At 42.9% G+C, this 27,604-nt stretch overlaps 1 protein-coding gene across 1 annotated transcript; it reads left to right on the top strand.

The window, feature by feature from the left end:
• The first annotated feature begins 105 nt into the window (after positions 1-105).
• On the top strand, positions 106-23,852 carry LOC115565823 (nardilysin-like). The gene is made up of 32 exons (XM_030391359.1): positions 106-189; positions 787-1,012; positions 2,248-2,482; positions 3,131-3,212; positions 4,116-4,269; positions 4,954-5,027; positions 5,175-5,270; positions 5,468-5,590; positions 7,173-7,230; positions 8,241-8,314; positions 8,545-8,614; positions 8,871-8,948; positions 10,928-11,048; positions 14,006-14,064; positions 14,346-14,400; positions 14,494-14,598; positions 15,061-15,184; positions 15,540-15,626; positions 16,873-16,992; positions 17,129-17,180; positions 17,543-17,693; positions 19,133-19,260; positions 19,453-19,615; positions 19,831-19,862; positions 20,121-20,259; positions 20,378-20,425; positions 20,509-20,561; positions 21,650-21,733; positions 21,978-22,068; positions 22,319-22,435; positions 22,873-22,962; positions 23,040-23,852. Exons 2-32 carry the CDS (start codon positions 822-824, stop codon positions 23,247-23,249), a joined length of 3,264 nt encoding a protein of 1,087 aa, XP_030247219.1. The 5' UTR covers positions 106-189; positions 787-821; the 3' UTR covers positions 23,250-23,852.
• Positions 23,853-27,604: the final 3,752 nt, after the last annotated feature.

Here is a 27,604-nt window from a genome sequence, read left to right as displayed (position 1 = left end):
TCCTGACTGCACGGAGCAGCACGTGTCGACGCGCGGAGCCCCGCCCTTTCTTTGCAAACGGGCCAATCGGAGGGCGGCATGGTGATGCGTCCGAATCTTCTCGGCGAATCGCAGCGCCGCTTGTTGAGGGGAGGCAGCGGTGTTTCACATATGTGCAGGGCCTCTCTTGTGCTGTCAGCAGGGAGGAAGGTATGGATACATTGTCGCCGCACTGACTTTCTTGAAGTTTAAGTTCTGGTTCGGCTTCACACAGTAAACGGAACCAGCCGCTAAAGCTCGTTTTAAAGCGTGTTTGTCGACATTAATTCAGTATCTCCGCCTGTAACACACGTTTATGTCTAGTTAACTCCTGTTGTCATTTCTTTTTTGGGGCTGTTTTTTATTGTCTTCGCCGCTTTGTTGCGCACATGAGAGGTCCAGGTGTTGGCTGGGTTCGTCTGGCTGGGTCCTGTTTTAGCTGACATCCAGCTGAATAGGGGCGAAACCACCAGACAGCCTGTGTGAATAGCTGTATTGTGGTCGCTGGCCGGTGTGTGTGTGTATGTGTGTGTATGTATGTATGTGTGTGTGTGTGACAGGTCAGGTTCAGACCTATAGGCCTCTTCTACACAGAGGGGTCTTGGTTAGTCTGTGTCGTTTCTGAGCCCTCATTTCGCCGAACCCGTCTGTCAGGGAGGGTCTTCATCATAGCCGTGTTCAGGCTGACACGGTGTGTCGCCGTGCTGAGGAGTAAATTACCGCTGACAGCGAGCTGTCCTGTTGTTTATGGTCGCGCCTTGCTGTCAGCCCGCAGTGCCAAAGTCTCATCATCTCTGGCGAGGATGCCGCAGACGAACAAATCCAGGAACGCCCCGGCGTGCTCGGGCCCAGCCTCAGCAGAAGAAGTGGACCCGGTGTCCATGGAGGAGAGCCGGGCTTCGGGGGACGCAGGAGGAGGAGGAGGTGGAGGTGAAGGGGACAATGTTGGAGACAGAGAGATAATCAAGTCTCCCAGTGACCCTAAAGAGTACAGGTAAAGAACACCTCCAGTGCACAAGTTGCATCCACATTCAAGCTCCTTCTCCTGAGTATTTCCAATGTAAATAAGTACATTCACTCAATTACTGCAGGCCTACTTAAGTACAGTTGTATGTATTTGTACTTAACTGTAGTATACCTGTAGTTCTGCAGTTTTTATACATATAGAGGCAAATATTGTTCCTTCTCCTCCAGTAGATTTATCTGATAGCTTTAGTTACTAGTTACATTACAGACTGCATGGTGCAGTAGAGCCACATGTCATTTTCAGGTTCACCATTTTATTTTGCATTACTACTAGAGTAGTTGTACATGCTTTTATACTGAAATTCTGTTAGCTCCTGTCTCTTTAAGGCACCGCCCTCTCCCAAATACCCAGTCTGTTCTGATTGGTCAGCTCACACACGCCTGAGCCGACACCGCTCACCAGTTGGCTCTGTCTGTTAGCTAGATTTAGTGAATAAGGCTTACGTTGAGCAAATGTGTGACATAGTGGTGATGTCGAGAAGCCATTGATTTAAAGACCTGGCTGCTGACGAGGCGTTTGAGACAGTTCAGGTGCTGTGTTTTCTGTGGGAGACCGGAGCTCCCAAGTAATGACATGCACAAGAACCTTTACATCACACTGAAGGAACAGAAACAACTAAAAAAGCATAATATGTCTCCTTTTTTAAATGAATTTATATTGTCAGCAATCTGATTATAAACACTAATACTGATAAATATAAAGATGTTGAATGTTGGATCTGATAATTGATAATTAACTTTTTACAACAAGTAAGCATTGTAGCCCTGTTACATGATTTTTTTCCTCTCTTTTGTACTTTATCCTCTGTCACTGCTATTGAATTAATTTACGCGCCGTGAGGATACTATTTCCTCATATTCATGAGTGTGAAAGTGCTGAGAAAGTGACCCAGATCCACTAACCCAGATCCAGAAATGATATCGAGCCTCTCTTATCCAGCTGGATCAGTACAGTGTTATTGTAGCATGATGGGACGATTTCATGCTATCAGCACACACCAGTGCCTCGAGGCCTCTGTGGGGTACACACAGAAAAATTTGCTGTGAAAGAGCAAAATACAAGCGAGTCTCGAAAGTGTGTAAGACGCAGTCTGTGAAGAGACGAGAGAGAAAAAAACAATGAAATGTGTAAAAGTCGATGAAACGACACGGTTTTCTCAAAGCTCCCTGCGCCGTTTCACCTTTTGACTTTTCCCCCTCCAGGTACATCGTGCTGGACAACGGGCTGCGAGCTCTGCTCATCTCAGACTACAGCGGCCCAGCAGCATCCGAAGACGAGGAGGAGGACGGAGAAGAAGAAGAGGAAGAAGAGGAAGAGGAGGAGGGGGACGAATCTGGAGATGAAACTGAGGACGAGTCTGAGGAAGACGACGAGGACGACGGTTATGATGAAGATGACGATGAGGGGAAAAAGAAGAAGGGAAATGCTGAGAAACAGGTACCACTGGGAGGTTTTTTAATGTAGTGCTCTGTTGATTTTTAAGCAGCCTAGACATAAATGTCTCATGAGAGGGAAGAAAAAGAAAACCTTGAGTCATGTTGAAACGACAGACATTTGTGCTGAAATCAGATATGCAGATATTACTTATGCAAAAGGCTTGTCAGCACAAACAGGGAACTATTTATAGTGCTGTTGTTAAATACATACGCACACTTTTAACCACATTTGTTCCCGAAAACTCCCGAGCAAACGGGCTCTTAAGCTACTGAATCGGCCTGGAAGGATCTCAATACTCTCTATAAATTTCCCTGCCCCATCTGCAGCTCTCAGCTCTTTTTCCGATCGTTCCCGGAAAAAGATGTTAATCTTCAAAAGCCCAGTCATGAATCTATAATTTCATTGTTTAACAAGGTAAATAATACTCTGAAAAAGTCTGGGCATGGTAGGTTTTTTAGCAAACGGTACTTAAACTAGAATAAATAGTGTGTTTGTTGGGGGACTGTTCTCAGCCGCTGAAACTGAAGCATCACTCAGTGCAAGATTAAACCTCTATGGCGCAGAGGAATACAGATCATCACCAGACTTATCCTTTTGGTGCATTATCAGACTGAAATATGACTTTGATATCCTTCCTGTGTGTGTCAGTCTGCAGCAGCACTGTGTGTTGGAGTGGGCAGCTTCAGCGACCCCAGCGACCTCCCGGGCCTCGCTCATTTTCTGGAACACAGTGAGTAGACAACCGAAGACAATCCGCTCGTTTCTTCGGGCCAAGGGTTAATTCTCCCACAGATATTTTCACATTGTCTTCTATCAAGTCAAGTGAGGTCAATTTGATATATATATGTGTGTGTGTATATATATCTAGCCTGAAATCACAAATCAAAAAATGTCCTCAGAGTCTGTTCATGATGAACCAGCCCGTATCCTTTGACTCTTTGTCTGTTGTTCAAGGAGGAGAAACTCGGCAACAATGTTTCCAGGAGTTTTCTTGCTCGGTTCAATAATTTAGTGTAACCTCTTTTTTCTTAACCCGTTTTTGTCTACTTTCCGCTTCAGTTAATAATTTCTGACATTTCCCAAAATACCCTCCACCAAGCAGCAAAGAACAGGCAGAAACTTGTTGCATTAAGGTTTTTTTTTGTGTGTGTTCAAAAAAAAAAAGAAAAAGCCAGATTTGGCTCTCTTCTCTTGGAATGCAACACGTCTCATGAATAGAATTTCTGTCCTCTGATGTCGTGTTTTCTCTCTTTCACCAATATCAGCGTTGAACATTGTTCCTTAATGGTCCGTTTGAAAAGAAAAGCTTTTTGCTCAGTCTTACAGACTGTAATCCAAACTGTCACCAAATGTGAACAAGCAACATTCAGGGATATCTATTACAGCTATATCCGGAGAGAAATACTATATCAGATTCTATTGTAGCTCAGGAGGAAATATAATGCAACGCTGTCTGTGCTTGTCCAGCTGTCCACATAAAAGAAAACCACAAATGCAAGGCGCATCATCCAGTAGCTGTTGTGGACCTTTTTCTTTATATTCCTTTCATATATTTGTTTCTGATTTGCAATTGGTTTTCTTTTCTTCAAATCTCCTCTCTTCCCTCCTTTACTGTTTGTCCGTTGTGTCCCAGTGGTGTTCATGGGCAGCGAGAAGTACCCCTCCGAAAATGGCTTTGATGCTTTCCTCAAGAAGCATGGCGGGAGCGACAACGCCTCCACCGACTGCGAGAGGACCGTCTTCCAGTTTGACGTCCAGAGGAAGAGCTTCAAAGAGGCTCTTGACAGGTGAATGAGGATCAGACGATTTTTTTTTTTTATTTTCTCTTTTGGTTTTCGGAGCAAGTTGCCCTTAAGAAGTGGACTTCAAGACAAACCAGTGGGTGATTCAGAGCCAGATAAACACAAACGCAGGAATAAGAAAAGGAGAGAATAAACACTTGGGTTGTGTTAAAACAGTTATTACATACAGACTACAGGATGAAAGCTCTTTGAAGACTTTGTGGCCAACCTCGTCCTGGAATTGTTGCACATAGTATAGTATGCATAATGCGTAAATAATCATTTACAAATCTGTACAGTGACTCACGTCCTCTGTCAAACTTTTGTCGCAGGGGAAAATATATAAATGGGGAAAAAAACACAGAAGAGGGATCCCTCCTTCAGGACGGACAGACATGTAGACATGTAATAGATCAAAATCACATATTACAATGACAGAATATCTCATACAAGTGGATTTTTTTAAAGATGTAAGCGATGAATGTTTCAGACTCTGATGGGTCACAGGATACGGTGGCGCACCGACCCCTGATGCGAACCCACAGACTCGGACAAACATCACAGGCTCAATCAGCCACCCGCCACTCCGCTCTTGTCTGTCGTATACGTCTACATCTGATTGTGTCTGTCTGACCTGCGTCCCGTCTCTCCGGCCCTGATTATACTCTTTCTCTCCTGGCATCCTCTTAGGTGGGCGCAGTTCTTCATCTGCCCCCTGATGATCAGAGACGCCATCGATAGGGAGGTGGAGGCTGTTGACAGCGGTGAGTCTCGGTGCCTCCTGCGCATCATTCCTCCGTCCTGAGAAGTTAAATTTCATTGCCGGCTTCTCCTCATGCGGCTTTTTTCACACACCATTGATCACTTCTTGTCGTCTTGAGTTTATCCCGTCTCTCCCTCTGTCTCTTCAGAGTACCAGCTGGCTAAGCCGTCGGACTCCCACAGGAAGGAGATGCTGTTTGGCAGTTTGGCCAAACCTGGACACCCTATGGGCAAGTTCTGCTGGGGTGAGTTGGTAAACACAACCGCTGGGACGCATAACACACACAGGGCCTCCTTGGGGTATGTTCAGCAATAACAAACAGGAACGCTGAGACAGATGCCAAGTCTCCTGTTTTCTTGCTGATACCTCTGCATTTGTAAAGCATTTTCTACAGTGTTTTATAGTTGTGCTGAATTGATTGCTCACTTGTGACAACACCAGGGAATGCCCAGACGCTGAAGCAAGAGCCCCAGAAGAAGAAGATCAATGTCTATAAGCGGCTGCGTGCCTTCTGGAAGAAACACTACTCAGCCCACTACATGACCCTGGCTGTGCAGTCAAAAGGTCAGTTAAAATCCATCCCGTTAATTAAACGTCAGGAGCAGAATTGGTAGAAATGAGATTGTTCTCTATTAATCTGTTTTCTAATTGTTTCCATTTCACGCTGCAAATGAATTGATGAGCTCTACTTGAGAAAACACAATCTGTAGATTAATGGACAGTTAAGAGGATCATTAGTCGCAGCTCTAATAAGGACTCGCTTCATCCATGTTCGGCCAACTGTGCTCAGTTTTTCCTGAAACGACATAAACGGCAATATTTCTCAGAAACAAAGTCTGATTCCAAATATCAACACTTTTTTTTCTCCGCGGGTTTCACAGAAAATATTACACAGCTAATTAGCCGCAGCGTATAAATAATTTGATGGCTCGTGTTGACATTTGTTCTGAGAAATGTCGCCCTTATATAGCAGCTGTATTATTTGCCGTCTGCGTTCCTGTTGAAACCTCCAGTGCCACTTTACTTCTTCAACTCGTCTTTAATGAGAAAGTGATGAAAAAAGGTGCGACAGTGACTTCTGGATCCGTTGCAAGTTTCACAACATTATATTTAAAGGGCTATTTGTCGGGATTTTTAGTTTGAAACATTCAAAATGTTCTAAAACTATCAAGAGAATGTGAAGATAAACTTTTCTTGATGTTCTATCAAAGACGTCTGCGTTGCGTTGCAGTGGTAGCTACCGAAGTTAGCACGCCAAACCATCTAGCTTCGACCTGTCTTGTCTCGTAAAAACAATCTGTAACTCAAGAGACGATATTGATTTACTGCAGTGTTCAGTCCAACCAGAACTACTTCTTGGCTCTTGGATGAAGTTTGATGCTAAGCTAGAAACACTGCTGCCGTTCCAACGCGGAGTAATCACTCTTGGAGTTGCCCTCCAAGAGAAAATCCTTCTAACTTTATAAGACATTAAGTTAACCTTTACAAGAGATGGATGCCCGAGTTTCTGGTGAAATGCTGCTCCTTTTTGTTTGGAGTAAGAGTTCGACAGTCGGCAAGTTCTTACATGAAGCTCCTTTTGACTTGATCATCTGAATTTTAAGGGCAAAATCACTTTAAAACAGCATTACACGAGTATTGATTTTTCTGCAGGTAAAAAAAAGAAAAAATCTCCCCTTGAGCTGCTTCTTCCATTTACAGCACAGCCAAACTGGGCTGGAAAGATTCACTGTGTCTCGTTGTTTTATTAAAGAATAAATTCAATAACTGGCCTTTTTCCATCATTCGATTACAATCTGATCCAGAGCTGAGCTCTAGGCAGGAGTGCTTTTCTTCGAGCAAAGAGTGCTTACACAGAGAAAAGTGTTCATGTGTCCAAAATGTGACAACATGTGAGACGGATCCTAATGCAGAAACGCAGGAGTCTGTTTTTTATCAGATTTGTGTAAACAGAAATGGTTAACCCACCACCAAAGTAATAAAAAAAAAAAAAAAAAACAGGACTGGAACTTCCTATTACTCGATATCTTTTTTTACATGCACAGGCTAACACCAACACTAAACCCAGAATTATGAGTTTTCGGCCAGAAATATTGAGACCCACTCGAACTCTAATTTATCCTCCTTCACTCGGTCTGTCCTTTAGAGAAGCTGGACACTCTGGAGGAGTGGGTGAGAGAGATCTTCAGCAAGGTGCCTAACAAGTGAGTATTGAAAAAGAGGCTCTCAGTCACTGTGATGAGGTGCTGCGGTGATATAGATTGAGTCTGAATATCCTTTGAGACGTTGCTCAAACGTAAATGTCAAGCCTCCCCCCGTCTCGTCCTCGCCTCTTTTTTTTTTTTTTACCTCACTTCATCTCAGACGGTTTTTTTTTTTAAACATCATTCACCTGAAAGGGACGACTTCTCCCTAAAGTCGAGCTGAATTAGTGTTTTCTTCCGGAACTCCACTTCTGTTTGCTTTATGAGTCACTGCTGCAGGTTTTTGTAGAAAATCAACATGCATATCACTGCGATTTGAAAACATCACAACCTCCAATTTTTAATGCTCTGGTTTCAATTATGTAATCCCCCGTCTGTGCTGATGAAGTTTCTTTCATCTATGAGCCTGTAAAATGTGTAAGATATGGTCAGAATTTTAATTTAAAACATAAAAAAAAAAGGACTAACATTATCAACAGAGTGTGAATAAAACAACATTCACATTATGTCGAAGGTATCTACTTACAAACCAGCTAGCAACACGTCTCTTTTCCTGTCTCTGATACCATTTTGTACTACAAGAGGCGCATCCATACTGTATCTATGGTCTTCAACCTGGCATCTGTTCTCAGAGGCTGTGTTCAGTCCCGGTCTGGTGTCCAGCCATGTTCACTGAAGGGCTGCTTGACTGAGCTCTGTTGGCCCGTTATGCCAGGCTTCAGTGCAGGCAGACTACCGTCACCTAACAGGGCCATTAAGCTCTTCTGGCCATTTCTTACAAATTACACATTTAACATTTACGTGGAGCTAAAATCATGTACATTCCTTTTTAAAATGTCAGTGCAATTACACTAGAGTGCAAGTTTTCTGTGTTGTTTTCTTAAAGAAAAAATAGAAATGTGATTTTTGCTACTATGAAAACACATTATGGTGGGTTTCAGACATTTAAAGACATATTTGTTGCAGTATCATCGCTTCTGCTCAACATGATTCTGTTTTTGTGCCTGCAGTAATCTGGCCAAGCCAGATTTCTCCAATTTGCTGGATCCCTTTGACACACCAGCCTTTAACAAGCTCTACAGAGGTAATGATCTGCACATCTCTGAGCACTGAACAGATCTTGTTTCGTCTGGCTCTGTAAATCTCAGAGCTTTCATCTAATCTTAATATTATGTTAAGCACTACTTCATAATTTCACCTCTTTACACCACTGGATTAGTTTTGTTTTAATTGATCCAAAATGTTGAGGAAATACAAGCTGAAGTGATGAGCAGAAGTTGTTTTTGTTCTGATGTTTCTCTGTGTGTTTTGCAGTCGTCCCTGTTAGGAAGGTTCATGCTCTGAATATTACCTGGGCCCTACCCCCTCAGGAGAAATACTACAGGTAAGCTACATAAATACATAAATACAGAGATCGACATGACGTACGATGCTTCCCACCGACTTGAAAGAAACTGCATCCAACGTGTTTATTCCTCTCTTTTCCCCCCCATGTCCCTGTTTCCTTCCCCCAGAGTGCTGCTTCTTCATGTAAACATAGAATTTTAGCCGCCGAAAGATGCCATGCCTTGCCCTGATTGTAGAGGGATTGCATCAATGTTTTTTGAATCTCCTTTCATGTTCTTCCCTCCTCTTTCCAGAGTGAAGCCTCTCCACTACATCTCGTGGCTGATTGGCCACGAAGGCACAGGAAGCATCCTCTCATTGCTCAGGAAGAAGTGAGTGTTATTGCCTCTGTCTGTTTATTTTTCTGATTTGAGGGCCACTCCAAAACCCAATTAAAAGGTCTTCAATTTACTGGGTATACATGAGCTTTTTCAAGCTCCGAGCCGAGCCCGAGTGCTGGGGCCCAATCTTTGATATATACGCTTCGGCAGCCCACTCGACAATGTGATTCATGCATTCTCATCCCCGGTCGTGGAAGTACAAGAGCATTTCAGCCTCTTGTTGCTAAGTGGCAAAGTGATTCGCCAAACCCCTCTGTAGTCCCACAGTAGCAAGAGCTCATCCAATAGTCCCTTTACCATCAGCACCACTTGGAACATTTGATAGAATATTCCTATTTACTGTGTCTGCTGTTTTCAGTTGTTGATAAATGACAACAGTGAAATTTGAGTGTACTTGGTCTCAATTCCCAGTAGCAACAAACTGCTGAGGCAGTAGAGTGCTTGTTTTTATTGAGTTCAGGCAATCACAACGCCGAGGGCCGAGTTGTTGCTATGAAATTGGGCAATTGTTGCCCACCTCACTGAAATTGGGGACTGGTTTGTCCATCTTTGCTGCAGCTGCAGCGATGACTCCATAATGAGATTGAAAGAAATTAATGAAACTATTGTTTTGATGAAGAATTAATAATGTGTTTTGTTTTTTCTTGTTGTTGTTTTTTTTTTTACAAATATGTCAATTATTTTCTGGTTCATGCATCTTAAATTTGCATCCAGTAGGACTGTGACATGTCATATTGATCACTGTAATTGTTACGAACCTGCTCAGAAGGTTGAATCAAAAAGGGAGATTGCACAAAGGCGAACAGTTTAAAAAATGCTGTATTAAATCATCTAAATCCCTGACGGTTGGCAACATGGGAGACAGAGAGTGTAAGAAGGAGATATCCAGCCCTCTTATAGCGGGGGGCAGCAATCAGAAGAGGTTACTTCAGGTGTGGCTCATTCTCCTGACACCCCTGCCAGTCTGCATCAAAACAGGAGCAGGGGAAAAACACAAGTAATCAAAACAGAGTGGGAGGGATGAAAAAAATAAATAAATAAGAGAAAGTCTTGTTGACATTAGAGGGTCGGGTATCTGTGTTCTAGCTGACCTACAGTAATGGGGTCATATCGTTATGTACACGAACAACAAGCATGGCTGAAAGCTAGAAGAACATAGTCGAGGAGTTCATTTCAAAAAGGGGAACAACTTCAGCCGTGTGGAAGTGGTCGGGTTATGAAAGATCGGATGCAACACAAACCACAGTGACATGGAAGAGACTGCAACAACAATATGGAGCGATACAACAAACTTATTCACCACTTTAAGCAAAAGCACCCGGTTGAGTAATGGGAGATTTCCAAACTGAAATAAAGTCAAAATATTGCAGCAATACCCTAAAATATTGTGATATAGTTCGAGGGTCATATTGCTCAGCCCTTCATCACACACTTCTGATCAGATGCCTTAAAGCTAAGAGGCCAGATCAGCAAGTTTTGGTGCAACAGAATACCACCATACTGTTTTTCATGGATTTTTATCATCACTGTTTATTTCTTTTCAGTGCAGCATGAAAACCTTCAGATATTGAAAAGCTTGCCTGGTGTCGTCAAACTCAGTCAGCATCATCTCTGCTTGTTTGCTAATGCAGCGCAGACTTCTCAAAACCGACCTTCGCCTCTCAGCGCATCCTCATACCGCTAGAAACGTTTCTTCATGCAGATAAAAGCAGACGTGGTGTTCACTTTGACGGATAACCCAGCTCGAGAAAGTTTGAAATCTCTGCCAGCTGCCTGCTTTTCATTTTTAAATGAATAAAACGCTGCACACAAGGTGGGACAAACACATAAACAGGATGATACATGTTACCTCTTCCTTCTGGCATTATTAAAGCTGCGCTCGAGGCCTCGAGGGGACTACAAAAATGTTGTTTGAAATCAGAAAACATGAAATGACGACCCTTAATATGTCTGTGTGTGTCTGTGTGTAGGTGCTGGGCTCTGGCCTTGTTTGGAGGAAACAGTGAAACCGGCTTCGACCAAAACACCACCTACTCTATCTTTTCCATCTCCATCACCCTCACCGATGAAGGCTTCCAAAACTTCTACCAGGTGAAGACAATCCCTCACTTTTCCTCTCTTTAATAGTTTTTTTTCTGCTTTGGATGCACGGAAACTCTTTTTCAAAACTTCATACATAAAGTTGACGTTAAGGGGCTTTACCACAACACCACAACAATGATTTTTGCATAAAAGTTCCAGAGTGTAATCTTTTTTTTTTAAATGCCACCCTTGGTGTCGTTTGCAGCAATACGAAATTACTGTGAAAGACTGTGACGACACAGCCCTGCTTTGTGCACGTGTATTACATTTCAAGCCTTATAGCCATGCATGCACATATATGAGGACAACAAGAAAAAAATGGTGGACTATTAAGCTACTATTATTGATTGTGCTGCTGATGCTACTGACTCCTGCAGAATGGTTTTGATTTGCTGTGCGATGGCTGAACGTCCTGTCAGAGAAATTATTATTCTGTCGTGTTTTAATTGCAAAGTTATACTACTACCTTCAAGGCTTGTGTGCATACTACACGCACGTATTTCCAGCGCTTTTGCAAAACTGTGCGCAGGAGGATCATTTTCAAAACTGTGTAGTCTGAACACAGAACTTTTTTTAAACGCAAAGGAAAAACTCTTGCCTAAATCATCATCGCCTTCTGTTTCAAAGTGGTATTTCTGCACAGTTGGAGATAAAGATGAGGCTACACTAATATTATTAGTATTAAAGTATTTGTTGAATTACATTCCCCTGGTCTGCTTTGAGGATTGTTTACAACTGGTGTAATTAAAATATTTCCACTCAAGAGCATTTTGAGGTCCGGCAATTAAAATTTATTGGAAATAGATGAATGTGTTCGTTTCCAAAATGGTTTTGTCTAACAAAATAGTTTGTTTGTTGGCATTTAGGCTTTCAAAAACAAACTTCTTCACTAGAGGTAAAACTATTTGCTTTACACGCTTTACACACAAGAATATGTCAAAGAATATGAACCTAAAGATTTCTGATAACAAATCACTATGTTGTGATGACATCATAAAATATAACGACAGAAGCTTAATTCACAATCCTCAACAGAGCTACGACATTCCGTGCAGCCCTAGTTCATCGTGTATCATCTAAATCAGTTGTTGTCCGGTCTTGTTTGAGTCTTCACTGTGCAGATGTAGAAATAATAAACTTTGTGTGGAGCAGAGACTGGCAGCGGTGTAATTAGACGTAGCCTGCATGTACACATCTGGCCTCTGTGCCTGGCTACCATTAATTCAACAGGTCATTTAAGGATGAAATGCGTGTTATCAGTTGCTATGACAATGCCTGTGTTACAATGGGAGGCAGGCAGCGATCCTTCAACAAGGAGGACTGTTTTCTAATGTAATAAATGGAAAAATGTTTCATGTCAACACACTTGCATTGATAAATGCCGTATAGATGCTACAGCGGCCTTGAAGATGTTTACTGCGATCAAAAACGATTCATCACTCATTCTTTCTGTCGCCGAGGATGAACCTGGAGTTGTTTGGATCACAGGGCGCTTGCTTTTCAGAATTATTTTGCAGGGGGCAAAGCACAGTCAAGTGTCGCATACGGAGAGCATCTGAAGAGCCATTCTCTTGGTATTCTATTCACTGGAGGTGCACGGCACACCTGAGGCTCACTTGTTTACAGGGTGACAGGGTTGAAATACACAAAAGTGTGAGTAATGTGATGGATGCGGCAGACCAGCTGTCAATGAAAGGGGGATGTACAATATGTGAAAGCAGAGAAACCTGATGATAACATTTTATATTTTTTTTGTAGGCAGTCATTTGAAAATATTAATACATTTGATTCTGGGAAGCGGTGACATGAAGTAATCTGGGGTTCGACCTGTTGTCCTTACGCTGCGTGTTCCACCCGCTCTTTCTCGTCACTCTTAAAGCCGTCCTGTCAAATCAAGCCAAGGCCAAAAAAAAGGCGTTCTGATTGGTAACTGGTCACGGATAAAAGCCTATTAGCGCTGGATAATGTGAATCTGCGAAATGAATTGCAATTTATATTATCAAATAAATGTTCTGGAGTAAAAAGTGCAAACATTGCTTCCAAAATGTAGTTGAGTATGAAGTAAAAGTACCTCAAAATTGTCCTAAAACATATTACTCGAGTTAATTGTAGATATAGTTATGATAAGCTCGTCATTGAGCTTTGCGAAGCCGGATAACGACCCATTTATGTGAATCAGGTGTGTTGTGAGAGGGAAAACATCTAAAACATGCAGAGCAGAGAGCCACCAGGACCAGGATTGAAAAACACTGAACATTTTCATTTTAACTGCAAATGTATGTCGATTAACGATCTCCTCTTATTACCTATAATTTGTACCAGCCCTGAACTAACCATCTACTTTTAATGGGTTGTTTCCCTCATGAATTTTAAAGCTTTGGCACTCTGTAGCTAAACTCAAATTCACTTTTTTTATTTATTTTTTTTTGCGAAGTGACATGAGGAGATTGACACGACTCTTACGTCGGTACAAAGCTGTCGACACTTGGTGACACTCATCCATTGCATCCATAGCAATTATTATGTCATACTTCTCTTCCTGTCTTCTCCCCTGACAGGACGGAGGACTCTGTTGTTCACAGTTAATAATTAGTACTCTTTTGTCACAAAAGGCGGAGGCGACCATTTTCATTTATACATGTTTAAATCTCACCGGGGGGAACGAATAAAAACGCACTTTAGCTTCTGTTTGGTATTTAAATGAAGACACCTTTTTTCAAACGATGCTCATATCTGGCTTTAATGACTGTAATCAAAGCACAATAGTCAACAAGATTGGTAGTTACATCTGCGTAATTGATACGGTTTATAAAACTTGAGGGTACGTTTTCACCTTACCCCCTGTCATTAAGAGTCATTTCACGGTAATTTTACCAACGGAACGAGCGTGGAAGTGATTCAATAAAGCTGAGGGATTTGTAAAGTTATGGCATCTAATTTCTGTGCGTCTGTGGCCTTTTTCGTAGGTGACTCACCTGGTGTTCCAGTACCTGAAGATGCTGCAGACGCTTGGACCACAGCAAAGGCACTCACACACTCACACACTCACACACACAGAGCTTCTTTATTCTGCCTGTCTCGCTTTTTGGGTGAATTGCAGGGAGGGAGGTAGTTAATATTGCATTACACTTGATATGTAGAGATGAATGTGTTGTCGGTGTTTTGTTTGTTTCATTTATAGATTTATAGCTTCATTATTTGGGGTTTTTTTTGTTCCTTAATCTGTGTAAAGGCTGTTTTCCATGTCTGAGCTTCTGTCTGGGATGCATAAAGTTAATATTTCAGTCTGTTTGTTCATGTGTTCAGAATATATGAAGAGATTCAGAAGATTGAAGCGAATGAGTTCCACTATCAGGAGCAAGTAAGAAATCCAACTATTCACGTGCTGCTTTATCAGATGGATTTTAAACGCTGTTGTTGTTTACACCACTAAGAGCGGTCGCCTTGTCGTCAGATTGACCCTATAGAGTACGTCGAGGACATCTGCGAGAACATGCAGCTGTTCCCTAAAGACGACTTCCTGACAGGAGATCAGCTGATGTTTGAGTACAGCCCAGATGTAAGTAGTTCAGTAGTTCGGGGAGTGAACCAGTTCAGGGTTTTTTATTCTTAAATCCTATAAAGATGTTAATGAAACGGGTCATTTAAAAGTGGAAAAATATTTCTTTTTTTCTGTCTTGATGTGTGAATGATTTTTTTTTTTTTTTTTACGGCTTTATATGCCAGAAATATCTGCTGGAGTTGTTTGGTGCCACCGTCTTTGATTGGTGGATGATATTTTGCATCAAACGTTGCAGTCTAATTGTGGCTTTGCACATTTCCTGTGATGGCTGTGAGATCTGTTCAGTTTTGCTGCCTCTTATTGTGATTGACAGCGAAAATTGTCTCCGCATAAACAAGTAATTTAGAACAAAGAGGGAAAAAAAACAACTCTCCTCCTCTGTGCTGAAAAGTTGACTTTATTTGTGTGTGTGCGTGAGTGTGTGTGTGTAACTCTATGCATGTGTCTGTGTGTGTTTAGGTGATCAGCGCAGCCTTGTCGCTCCTCACCCCGGAGAAAGCCAACCTGATGCTGTTGTCACCAGAACATGAGGGCCAGTGTCCCCTCAGGGAGAAGTGGTTTGGCACACAATACACTGTGGAAGGTTTGTTTCTGTGTGTGTGTGTGTGTGTGTGTGTGTGTGTGTCCGTGTGTGTGTCTGTGTGTGTGTTTTTGTTTGTTTGCTGTCACTGTAACAGCTCCTTCCCACATTGTAGGCATTCAATGAATACATTGTCTTTTTTTTCTTCCCCCTCGTGTGCTGATATTCAGCTTGATATAATGCCGGCAGCCGGCGGCAGAAAAATGCCACCATTTATCTCTCGTCTTTTTCAGATGGTGAACAATAGCGTTGTAACAGAATTTAAATTTAAAAAGATATCTTAAACCATTATTATTGCTGTCGGAATAAAGACTTTACATCGCTCGATGTAAAAACATGCAGTTATTTCTCTCTCCAGACATCAAGCAGGAGTGGATGGAGCGGTGGACGGGAAACCTGGAGCTGAACGGCGACCTCCACCTCCCCGCTGAGAACAAGTTCATCTGTGGGTGAATCAACTTGACCTTTGTTTTGCACTACAGGCAAAAAAAAAAGTAGGTTGTTTTGGCCCAAAACTGCTCCAAGTATCTGGGAAGTGTCCAATAAGATGATCGTGAGAAAAGGCAATGCTTCGGCAGTTTGACTTTTGCTCTCCATTCATCCGTCCGACAAAGGCAGCAATCGGATATATCGACTGAACATGGAGGAAGAGTGACGGGTGAATGTGTGCTGCCATCTGTAACGCTCTCTTGTTTGTCACTTATATAATGAAAGTGTCGTATCTGCAGCTCAAATTTCTCAACGTAAAATTAGGTTTGTTTCTTGAGAGGAGGAGGAGCGATTTCAATATTATACGTGCTGATGGATGACTTTAATCCTGTCTGAGACGCACATGTCTGTGATTTGTTTGCTTCTCACTCCAGTTATGACAACAGCCCGCGCTACCTGCTGCTTCTCGGTGAACTCGCAGGTCCAGCGTGGGAAAAACATTGCATTTTAACATGTCAAATGGAACATAAAAGCAGCCCTGCACCTTAGACAAATACAGCGTACATCTGAAGCACAGCCTGTTCCTTTAATCACATCAGACATAAAGGCACCTAAGTCTACTTTAATAAAAGAAAATAAATCAGGACATTCAGCAGACAATTTAGGGAAAAGCCTTTATCTAAGATATGTAAGAAGTGATATAGCAGACAGCGGAACAAAATGTGAATTTCATCTCCGACCTCTCTTCGATCACACAGGTGACGCGTTCTGTTCTCTGGGATAATTCAGAAACGTCACATTTCTACAGCAAGACGCACGACACAACATCCCAACTGTAATTATCTTAATGGCCTCAAATCTTTCACCACGTTACATGAGTCCAGTTACGTCAGCAGTTCAGGCTAATTGGAGTGCGTCAATTGAAGGTCATGAATTTAACTCAAACCTGTCAAACGAGGCACGTCCGACCGAGCTTCTTCAGGCTGTTTATTGTTCTCTATTTATACATTTTTGGGAAGGCCACAGCACCAAATTGCCATTTTAATCAAACGTGAAGAGATGATGTGTCTTCACTTATCGGCCCAAGGGGTTCCTGAATCATTTATTGGAGGGGGGGGGGAGGAGGAAGCTTGGGCAGTTTTGACAACTACCTGCATGTTTATCCCGAACAGGACATACTGAATCATTGAAACTCACACATTATTTATGAGACTGTACCGAGCAGAATTATGATGTTTTATTGTTTATGTGCATTCGCTCAGCCACTGACTTCGCCCTGAAGCCCTCTGACTGCCCAGACACCGAGCTCCCTGTCCGGATAGCCGACAGCGACAGGGGCTGCCTGTGGTACAAGAAGGACAATAAATTCAAAATCCCTAAAGGTAAAGTGTGTGTGTGAGAGAGAGATGGTGTGTGTGCCTGCACTGTGAGCATCATTTGGCATTCAAGATGTTTCCATTACGACTTTAAATATCATTAAGGAGGAGTTGACACTCGTTTGTCTCTGTCCTCCTGCAGCCTACATCAGATTTCACATAATCTCTCCTGTAATCCAGCAGTCTGCGAAGAAGTGAGTTCAGGCTCAGATGTGACCTTTCGAAAAGAGCGTTTGTTTTCTTCCAGCTGTGCTCATTAACATCTCTTTATCTCCTGCCATCCCTCTGTCCCCCGTCTCTCACTCCTTCAATTTCATCCCCTTTTTCATTGCTACAGTCTTCCCTTTTACATTCCCTCTTACCTTCCGTCCTTCCCTACTTTAATTTCCTCTTTCACCTTGCTTTCATCCTTTCTCTCTCTTGCTCATATTTGTTGCCTCGCCCTTTCTTTCTACCTTGCCTGTCAGTTTTACTGCCTCGATTTTTATTATTATTATTCCTTTCTTCTCACCACCCCTCCCTCCCTGTCTTTAATTCACTCTTCCTTCTATTTCAGTGTCGTCCTGTTCGACCTGTTGGTCAACATCCTCGGCCATAACCTTGCAGAGCCGGCCTACGAGGCCGAAGTGGCCCAGCTTGAGTACAAACTGACGGCCGGGGAACACGGCCTGGTCATCAAGGTCAAAGGATTTAACCACAAACTGCCTGTGAGTAAATGCATGTAGAGAATCTGGACAAAGAAAGACCACACATTGATTAATAATCAGCATAATGTGCACTAGAGAAATACATTGCCTTGAAAGATGTTGGCTTAACTTCCTGTGTAATTGTTGGTTTCATTTATTTAACTTATCTTAAATGGATAAAATAGCTCTTTGATATCACTTTCTAATAAAGCGTACTTTGTCTTTGTCAAGTGGTAATGAATCATTAATTGAATCTTATATATCATCATAATAGCCGTAGACAACCTGGCAACCAAATAGCAGCTCTTATTATCGACTTAAATGAAGCATTAAAGGAATAACTCAACGTTTTTGGAAATGCTCTTCTTCATCTTTCGGCTTATCGTGTGTTTTAATACTGTTGCTGGAGCTGGCAGACAGTTGGCTTAACTTAACACTGTTATCTACAAGTGCCTTTTGAATAGCAGGAGGTCTAGCGTGCACAACAACAGCTACAATAACTGAACTCTGAATATTGGTAATACTAAAAGATATAAAGCTGCTGTAGACTGAGTACGATCCAGGCAAGCAGTTTGCAGACGTTTCTCTGCTCCAGCACACCTGACTCCAATGAATAGGTCGTTAGCAGGGTTCAGCAAGGCTTGATGACGAGTTGATCGTTTGAATCGGGTGTGTTGGAGCAGGGAAACATCCAAAACATGAAGACCGGACACGGGGGAGAAACTGCAAGCCTATCTCTATCCAAAGGAAACAAAATCCACCTACAAGCACCTCGAAACACACTTCTTAGTAAGATAAGCTAACTTGCTAAAGTGATTTTACTACTACATATGTGTTAAAAGTAGTGTAAAGGAAGCCGCATGTCATCTAATTAATTGCCTCAAGTGATGTCACTCAGTGGATTAATTGCATTGTGGGTAATGTAGTTGCCAGGTTTTGAAAAGGAAGAAGAATGTGTGGATAAAGAGGTGATGTCTCTGGCTCTACTGTATCAGCATCTATGATTTGTTTTAAACTGTCCACAATGAGTCCAGCAGTGTTGCATTAGAACCAGCACCTACATTACTCACAATGCAATTTAGTCACTTAGTGACATCACCGGCGGGCAATTTATCAGATTACATATGCAGTATTACTTCCCAAGACCTGTAAACGCACTTTAATGTGTTATATTGATGGACTTACCCTTTAAGTCTTGGCAGGAAAAGGACTATTTATAGTCCCTGAAGGTGGAAGTATTACTAAAAGCAATTGTTTGTGTACAACTTCTCTTTCCACGTATTTTTTTAAAAGGACAGCGAAAAGGACAGTCAAGTTGCCGAGCAACACGGACATATTGACATGAAGCACAGCCATGTATTTATTCCGGACGCAAGCACACGCAGATGTGTTTGCATTGTCTCCATGAACGATAATCACTGTGATGTTATCCGTCTTTCTCTCCATACCTCTCTTGTTAGCTGCTGTTCCACCTGATCATTGACCACCTGGCTGATTTCTCTGCCTCCCCTGATGTCTTCAGCATGTTCGCTGAGCAGCTCAAGAAAACCTACTTCAACATCCTCATTAAACCAGAGAAACTCGGCAAGTGAGTTGTTTACCATCTGTCCTTTTTTTTTTTTTTTTTCCCCTCTGACATTTCCATCTCACTCTGCGACTCATCTTCAAGTCTATGATGCCTTCTAGTGGTGAAACGTGTGGCAGCCCTGAATGGAAAACCCTCCTGCTTTTTGTTGTCCTCTTTTCGCGTCCCCCCTCTCTGCCCTCGCCTCTTTCTCAGGGACGTTCGTCTGCTGATCCTGGAGCACTCTCGCTGGTCCATGGTGGAGAAGTATCAGGCTCTGATGGCCGGTCTGACCAGCGCCGAGCTGATGGAGTTCAGCCAGAATTTCCGGGCCGAGCTGTACGCCGAGGGACTGGTTCAGGGCAACTTCAGCAGCGCTGTGAGTGGACGGCAGGCAGCGCGCAGACAAGTGGATTGATTAAAAATAAATTTAGCTGATTATTTAATGAATCGGTTAATGCTCATGCGTTGCACTCGCATCAATTGATTCTGAGTGTGCTTGACATTGTTCTTGTGTTTGTCTGATTTCCGCTCCTCGCCCTCGCTCTCTTATCTCTACCTGTTCATTATGCTTTATTGTGTTTTTCTCCACAGGAGTCAAAACAGTTCCTGCAGTATATCACAGAGTAAGTCCGCTCTCACGCTGAATGCACTCCCTAATGAGAACACCAGTACTATACAATCAAATGGATCTGTTTGCCTTCCATACACAGTAATTTGCATTAGCTGCAGTTGTTCAGTCCGTGACTCCTCTGTAACCTCCTTCACACATGCTTTTTTATTTCCTTCTTCCCTCTCCTCCTCACCTCCTTTCCTATTTCTCTCTCCCCTCCATTCGTTCCTCTCGCTCTGTCCTCCTTTCTTTTCTCCCCCCCTCTTTGCAGGAAGTTGCAGTTCTCCAAGCTGCCAACGGAGGTGCCAGTGATGTTCAGAGTGGTGGAGCTTCCTCTGAAGCAGCACATCTGTAAGGTCAAATCGCTCAATAAGGGAGACGCCAACTCTGAGGTCACCGTTTACTACCAGGTACGACCACTTCTGGAGCACATTGCCTCTTTTTAATGTTGTTGATTCTAAAATATACCAATACAGCATCATGTTTTACTTCACCTCCGTCTTTCTGTCGTTTCTCCTTGTGTTCTAGTCCGGCCTTAAAGCCTTGCGGGAGCACACACTGATGGAGCTGCTGGTGGTGAGTGCTGAAGTATTTTGTTTGATTATCTCCATCCGCTCTGTCGTTCCTCCAACTGAGTTGTTGTTGTTGTTGTCTTTCAGATGCACATGGAGGAACCCTGCTTTGACTTCCTCCGGACCAAAGAGACACTGGGGTGAGTGTAGTCGTGTTTTTAAATAAGACGTTTTAAATTAATTCTGATTTCCATTAAAATTTAAGAGAAAACTTTTCAACTACAGCTTTAAATTCTGTTTTATTGCACCCACAGTATTAATAGTCATTTATTTTCTGTTCATTAGTTTTTAAATCTCTTTTGTCTCATTAAAAAAATATCATTCTTGTTAAGTTTTAAATGGTTTTAATCTCTTTTCATGTTAATTTCATCTTGTGCGAAGCTCATTGTAATGCGTCTTTATGTATGAAACTTGTTATATACATAAATAGTTATTAACTACCTCTTATACATAAATACTCAAGACAGCATGTTTGAAAATAGCACCAGTATATCAGATTTAATTTTTATTTCATTGTAAAAGTATAAGTTCAAATAAATCACTGGTAAAATAACAAGTTCTCACGTAAAGTTTACACCACAGCTTATAAATGTGTCCTCTTTCCCTCATTTTTTAAACTCTCTATTCAATTTTGTGCAATTTCCACTTAAATTATGTATATGCAGTCTGAAGGTGTAGGTGGTAGAGTACGTTCTGTTCCTCTCCGTCTGTTGTGGATTTGTGTAAAATGTTCAAGCTAGCGATGTTAAAACCTGAACTTAACTGCTACAGATAGATTGGAACAACCTGTAAATGTACATTAGACATGGCATGAATTTACTTGCATGTGCTGTATATTGTGGGTCGAATGATTAATCAGCATGGAAATGGAAATAATAAGTAGCTCGGTATTGGAGTGAATTTACTTACATTCTATCACCGCAAAACAACGTAACATTGAAACGAAGTGTTCATGATCATTCCCTCTAATCGTGAGCCATATCGCACTCACAATATGTGTCAAAACAAGCATATCGTACAGCCCCAGTTCATATTGTGTCTCCTGTTAGAGGCTACATGAATAAATTCCCAGCTGGTTTCATTACAGAGAGCAGAGTAGAGAAAGTCGGAGCGGCTGGGACGTCAACTCTCGGCGCCTCCTCGTGTAGTTGTTTTGATCCGTCTCTTGTTTATCTGCTCCTCGACATCTCTCATCCGCGCCGCCTTTGCTTCATCTCCCGCTCTGCAGGTACCACGTCTACCCCACCTGCAGAAACACCTCGGGCGTTCTGGGTTTCTCCGTCACCGTGGAAACACAGGCCACCAAGTTCAAGTGAGTGTGCGACACGAACGTAACCTTTCATCCGGCCCAAAAAAAGCAAAGATACGATTTATCTTAACCGCTTTCCCAAAACCTGAGGTACAATTTATCTTACTGTTCACCAGAACCCAAGCTACAATTTATCTATCTGGCCCTGGAAAGAGAAGCGAGAGGAACTGATAAATGACTAAAGGAATCAAATAAACCCTATAACCTATAATATATCTCTCCGTTCTCGTGAACTTTTCTCCCTCAGTACCGAGCTGGTGGAGTTAAAGATTGAAGAGTTCTTGGCTTCATTTGGGGAGAAGCTCAATACTCTGACTGAGGAGGCCTTTAACACTCAGGTCTGTGTGTGCGTGTGTTTTTATTTTGTGTATTTGTGAGTTTCCCATTGTTATGAAAAAGTTTCAGCGAATGCTTTCCAACTTAAAAAAAAAAAAGAAAAGTTCGGAAAATGTCAAAAGTTGCTCTTCCAGTTACAAGTCTGTGGATGAATTACACGTTTCAACACCATGAAGTCCTGCTGTTGAACCTGAAATGTTCAAATACTTCTAGAAGTCAAAGCAGTGTGTGTCCTGTGTGTGATTTGTGCAGGTGACTGCCTTAGTGAAGCTGAAGGAGTGTGAGGACACACACCTCGGGGAGGAGGTGGACAGAAACTGGGGCGAGGTGGTTACACAGCAGTTTGTGTTTGACAGGCTGAACAGAGAGGTGAGGGTAACGCACACAGGTAGACGAATGAATGCTCACGTCCATTTTATCTCTTTGGGATTTGATTCTGAAGTCGTGGCCTCATTTCTGCTCCTAACCTACGTACATTTAAAGAAACAGTCATTTTTGCATTTCATTGTAACCATTTCTAGCTTTGATTTGATCTCCTCTAACTTCTTGCGGACATTTTTAATAAATGTGTAACTTTTTCCACCTGCTAGAACCTTTCTTGTATTTTCTTGGTTTATCTGAGCTCAGCTTCAAACAGTCGAACCGCACACTAAATAAGTCATAAATACAAAACGATAAGCCAGAAGTTGTTAAAACGTTGGGTGATAAATCTCTGCGGGTGGATCGCTTGACTTGTCATGACGTGATTTACTGGTATTCTAAAAAAAACACTGCAGTTTTAAAGCTCATGTTTCTGTGTGTTTTAGATCGAGGCTCTGAAGCAGATGACCAGGGACGAGCTGGTCTCCTGGTTCCATGAACACCGAGGACAGAACAGCCGCAAACTCAGCATGCACGTAAGCAACGCCTTGATGCATGTGTGCATACGTATTTATATTTCCTCTACTTATCAGCGCATCCCTGTCTCTGAAAGGTGGTCGGATTTGGTGCCGAAGAGAACGACGAGCAGGCTGGCGGTGACGAGTGCAGACAGGAGGATTTAAGTGGCTCGACCTACGGCGAGGTGTCTAAGCTCACCTTCCTTCACCCCTCACCCAAGATGGCAGGCGCCGAAGCCATCATGGACATCCATGCTTTCACTAAAGGCCTCCCTCTCTTCCCCTACCACAAGATACTCGGATGAACTCAGACTGCCAGACAGACAGATGACCGCGCTTCGCCTCTCGCTGAGCCACGATGAGGGACTCTGCCTCATTAGAGATGCAGGCACTTAATATGTGGAGGTGAAGGAAGGTCAAAACAGCTCCGGCTCGTCTCTGGACATGGATTCTGTCTCTGGGAGCCCAGCTGTAGATTTTACCCTCACTGTGTGCACAAGCAAAAAAAGGCGTGGAAGTGATGATAGTGTTCTTATAGCTTACTGATAATCTATTCTGCTTTCACACACTCAATTGTTTTATTTCCTCAGAAACCGGGAGTGCGGGAGTGTTCTATCCATTTCTCAATCCCACCATGAAAAACTTTGAATCATATTCTAGTTTATTTGGTTCTCTCAGCTCTGCTGCTGTTACATCTTCAAATGAATGTCTCTCCTGCTGTTTGTGTGGGAGCACAGATCCAGTTTAATACAAATTTAAAGACACAAATAGACCGAGTCCTTTGAACTCCAGATGTGTGTATTTGAGTGATTGTGTGCTCGGTTTCATGCTCTGCTGTGTTTTTAATGGACCTGCATCATGACATGGTATGAAACTGTAAAGAAATAAATCAATCGGTGATGAGTGAACTAATGACGCAGTGAACTGACTAAAGACAACACACGAGGAGAAGTTCACACACAAATGAGAGCTGGATTTTCATTTCTGGGCGACCTTTTCCTTTAAGTCGGGGGGCATTTCTCCACCGGCTCACACTGAAGGTGGAGGCAATTTATATTTCTGTCATGACCGAGGTCAGGAGTGCTTGCGTGCTAGTTATGACTCAGTATGACGCCAGCTCTTTAATTTACACAGGTTTAATTTATGTGTGGATCGTGCATTACTCTCCCCGAGGAAAAAGGTTGATATTGTGTCGGGCTGGTGACACTCGGCACTATTGGATGTAATTAAAAACTAATCCTGAGCCCAGCACGGCAGAGCGTGTTAACAGAATTGACTAATGTGCCCGAAGGGAAGACTAATACTGTAGCTGAGTCTTCACCTGCAGGAGCCTCATGTGCAGCTGAGGTACCTGGACGATGTGTGGCCGAGCAGAAGTACAAGCCTTGTGTGTTTTTACTATATTAAGTACAGTACAACATGCTTTCATACCCTTTCTGTCCAGTGAAAACATGCATTAGACTTTAACTGAAGGATTAAGAGTTCCTTTATGGGTTGAGAATATTCTCCTTCTTCTTTAAATGAATAATCTATTTGAAAACGTCTTGGATTAGCCAAAAAATGCATCGCTTGAAACTTTAAAAACGTCGAGTGTTTAGAGATACATGGGAACAAACAGTACAGCGACGCCACAAACTATTATTCTTAGAAATTCTGATGCATTGCAGTCAAACTATCCAGCTGTATATGAAGTAGTTATAATGAGCACAGCCTTAAACATCTGCAGCAGTAAAATGCAACGTGCACACGAGAACGTGCACAAAGTCACATTCTTTGGACGGTCGCGGGAAATCTGACCCCAAGTCCTTCACAAAGAAATCTCAAAGCTTGTACAGGCAGCTGAGAAACGCCAAGAAATACACTCACATATGGCCAATAAAAAGCGAATTAATGCACGTAAATTGCTACAGATTGTTGCAGCCCATGATTCCTTCTGCAACCCTGAGCTAAGTCCTTAAATCATCCGAGGAATTTCAGAGGATGAGCTAACACTGCTAACATTAGCCATGCCGCAACTGCTGCCAGCTTGTTTACACACGGCACTACAGGCCGCCCTGCACATCATTTCATTGGCTTAATTTAATATGCAGCAAAATGTAACACACTACATGTAGTAGGGGGTCACTGAGCCGTCTCTCTTCGTGTTTCTTGGCCTGGAAACCTCTTGAAGACCCCCTCTGCTCTGAAATATTATCCGCAGCTGCAGCAGGAACGTTCCCCTCGAACCCATCAATCAATTTTTATGCCCGACTGTCGGATTTTCAATTAAAGACGTCTGTGTGGGAAATAATCTCAGCTAAAGTGATGACATTTGCAGAGAGATGTATACTGTGGGGAAGTATTATCAGTGCAAAGTAAAAAAAGAATTAAAAGGAGAGAGCCGGGGCGTGTTACAAAAATTAAGAGAGGCATAAAAGACATGAAAATCCACCTGTGGGACAAATTCTGGTGTTATGTTTCTTAACGAGACGATGTGGGATTGACTCGACGAGTTCTTGCGTGTGTGGCGGCGACGGTCCCACGGAGCGTTCCTGGCGGTGACAAACAGATCTAATTAGCTTCCAGTCGTATTGTGATCCGAGCCGAGCCTCCCTGTTGATCAGGTGCCTTCATCTCCTCGCTGGAGGATGCAGGATATTAAGGAGAGAGAGAGAGAGGGGAGCCCACGTTACACCAAAAACTCAAAAGATACCGCAGCTTTGATGAATAAAACAGATTCTGTGGATATGAGCTGAGGACTGGAGACGTGTTTCCAGCTCCGGCCCTCCTCGCTCGCACCGCATGCACATCACCTGAACTGTGCGCGCTTCAATCAAACATGTCTAAAGAGCCTGGAGCTCTTTGAAGGTTGAAATTCTGTTTTCACAGTCTGCAGGATTTCCCGTACAGGTTTTTTTTGTAATGTTTCAATCCGGCGAGCTCGGAGCGCAGAGGAGGAGGAGGAGGCACTTGACTGTTTTTACGAAAAAGAGTATTTGGCCCCTTGGAGGAGTGTCGGCTGATCGGAGCTCCTTGAAACCTGGTGTGATGCTACCTGGCATTCAGCCTAATATCTGCAATTGAGTTACTTCAGAGTAAAAGCCCTTTTTTTTTATGTGACGTCTCCATTTAGTCCTCTTCGATAGAGGCGCTCCACAGAAGAAAGAGTTTACTGCGAAATAAATCAGTTTGTGTTTTTACTAGTAGAACGTGATTTACTGTGGCTGTGTTGTCGTTGCCGCCTTACTTCACCGGGTTGCGGCAGACAATTTCGGCCTGTCACTGACAATAAAAGGTTTCATAGTTCATCTTGCAGCTCGCAGCGAGACACTTTGAACGCCCCCTCTTTTTTAGAAGTGCATGGCATTCAGCTTTCCTTAAGAAAACTGTGGTCGATTATTATTATCGCATGATGTATTTCCCATATTCACGCCTAGAACAATCTTGTGATTTGATTTCAGACACCCGCCTCCCTAAACTGGACCCTACCATTTCCCTGCCTTAATGTTTGCTTTTGTCTACACTGTGGAATTGCGGCTTTAACTTTAAAGGGTACGTCCACCAATCTTACACAGTAAAGTGTGTTTACAGGTCTTGGGGAGTACGACTGCACATGTGGGAGGGGGAAAAAAAAAAGGAGGGCAGTAGAAGTCTTCAGAGGCTCCAGAGGAAGCTGCACGTAATCTGATAAATTGCCTCCAGTGATGTCACTTTGTGGCTCAGGTGCATTGTGGGTAATGTAGGCGCCATGTTTTGAAAAGGAAGAAGAATGTGTAAGGTGATGTCTTTGGTTCTGAGACCTACATTTAAGTACCACGTGTCAGCACTTCTCCCAACTCTGGTTAGAATGTCTAACAAAATGCATCTTCCCTTTATTTCTGTATATTATATAAAAGAGAGTGAAGGTTTGGAATAGACGAGGCGGCTCATCCGCACTTCCTCTGCTGTCAACTGTGCTTTCGAGGGAAACGACAATTAGCTTCCCCTCTCTTTTGTCTGCCTGTGCCACAGAGAAACAGCCGCGTCTCGCCGCTTCTTGGGATCAGAAAGTCATAATTCACCCTTTGGGGTTTGTAACTGTGTCACGAGCAGCATTGCCAGTAAATTAACTCAGCCTGCGCCGTCAACACTAACCGGTGGCCCCACGCTAAGAAAGGCTTTGTGACTTTGTCCCGGAGTGTTTGCGCTCGTGCTGTGCCCTACTGTCAGAAGCCATTCTCTCTCATTCTTTCTCTGTCTCCATCTCTTATGCTGAGTACATACGCGAAAGAGGAAGCGTGTCTCAAATGCATGCAGACAAGCTTGCCCGTGAATCAGAGGAGATTAGATTTGTCAAGCGCTCGCACACACACACACAGGCTCCCCACTTCACCCCGTGTAAACTTTCCACCGCTACACTCTGTGTCATTCCCGTTGTCATTCTAATTTCATCTGAGGATCCCCGCCAAGGCAATAATGAACTCGAGTCATGAGGCGGGGGCCCATGCTGAGTGCCTGTGAGTCGTTTTCATGCGCAAGTGCAGCCGAGTGGATGAGCGAAGGGGGGAGCTAAATGGAGGAAAAGTCGGTGTTAAAGAGAGGGGCTGGCCAGGTTTTCTTTTCTTTTTTTTTTTTTTTTTACGCATGTTGTTTGTGTGCCGTGTGTGTTTCCGCGTGCCTTGTAGAAACATTGAGCTGGTTT

The sequence above is a fragment of the Sparus aurata genome, chromosome 16 (assembly GCF_900880675.1).
Source record: "Sparus aurata chromosome 16, fSpaAur1.1, whole genome shotgun sequence".
Taxonomy (NCBI): Eukaryota; Metazoa; Chordata; class Actinopteri; order Spariformes; family Sparidae; genus Sparus; species Sparus aurata.
This window is presented reverse-complemented; position numbering and strand designations above follow the sequence as displayed.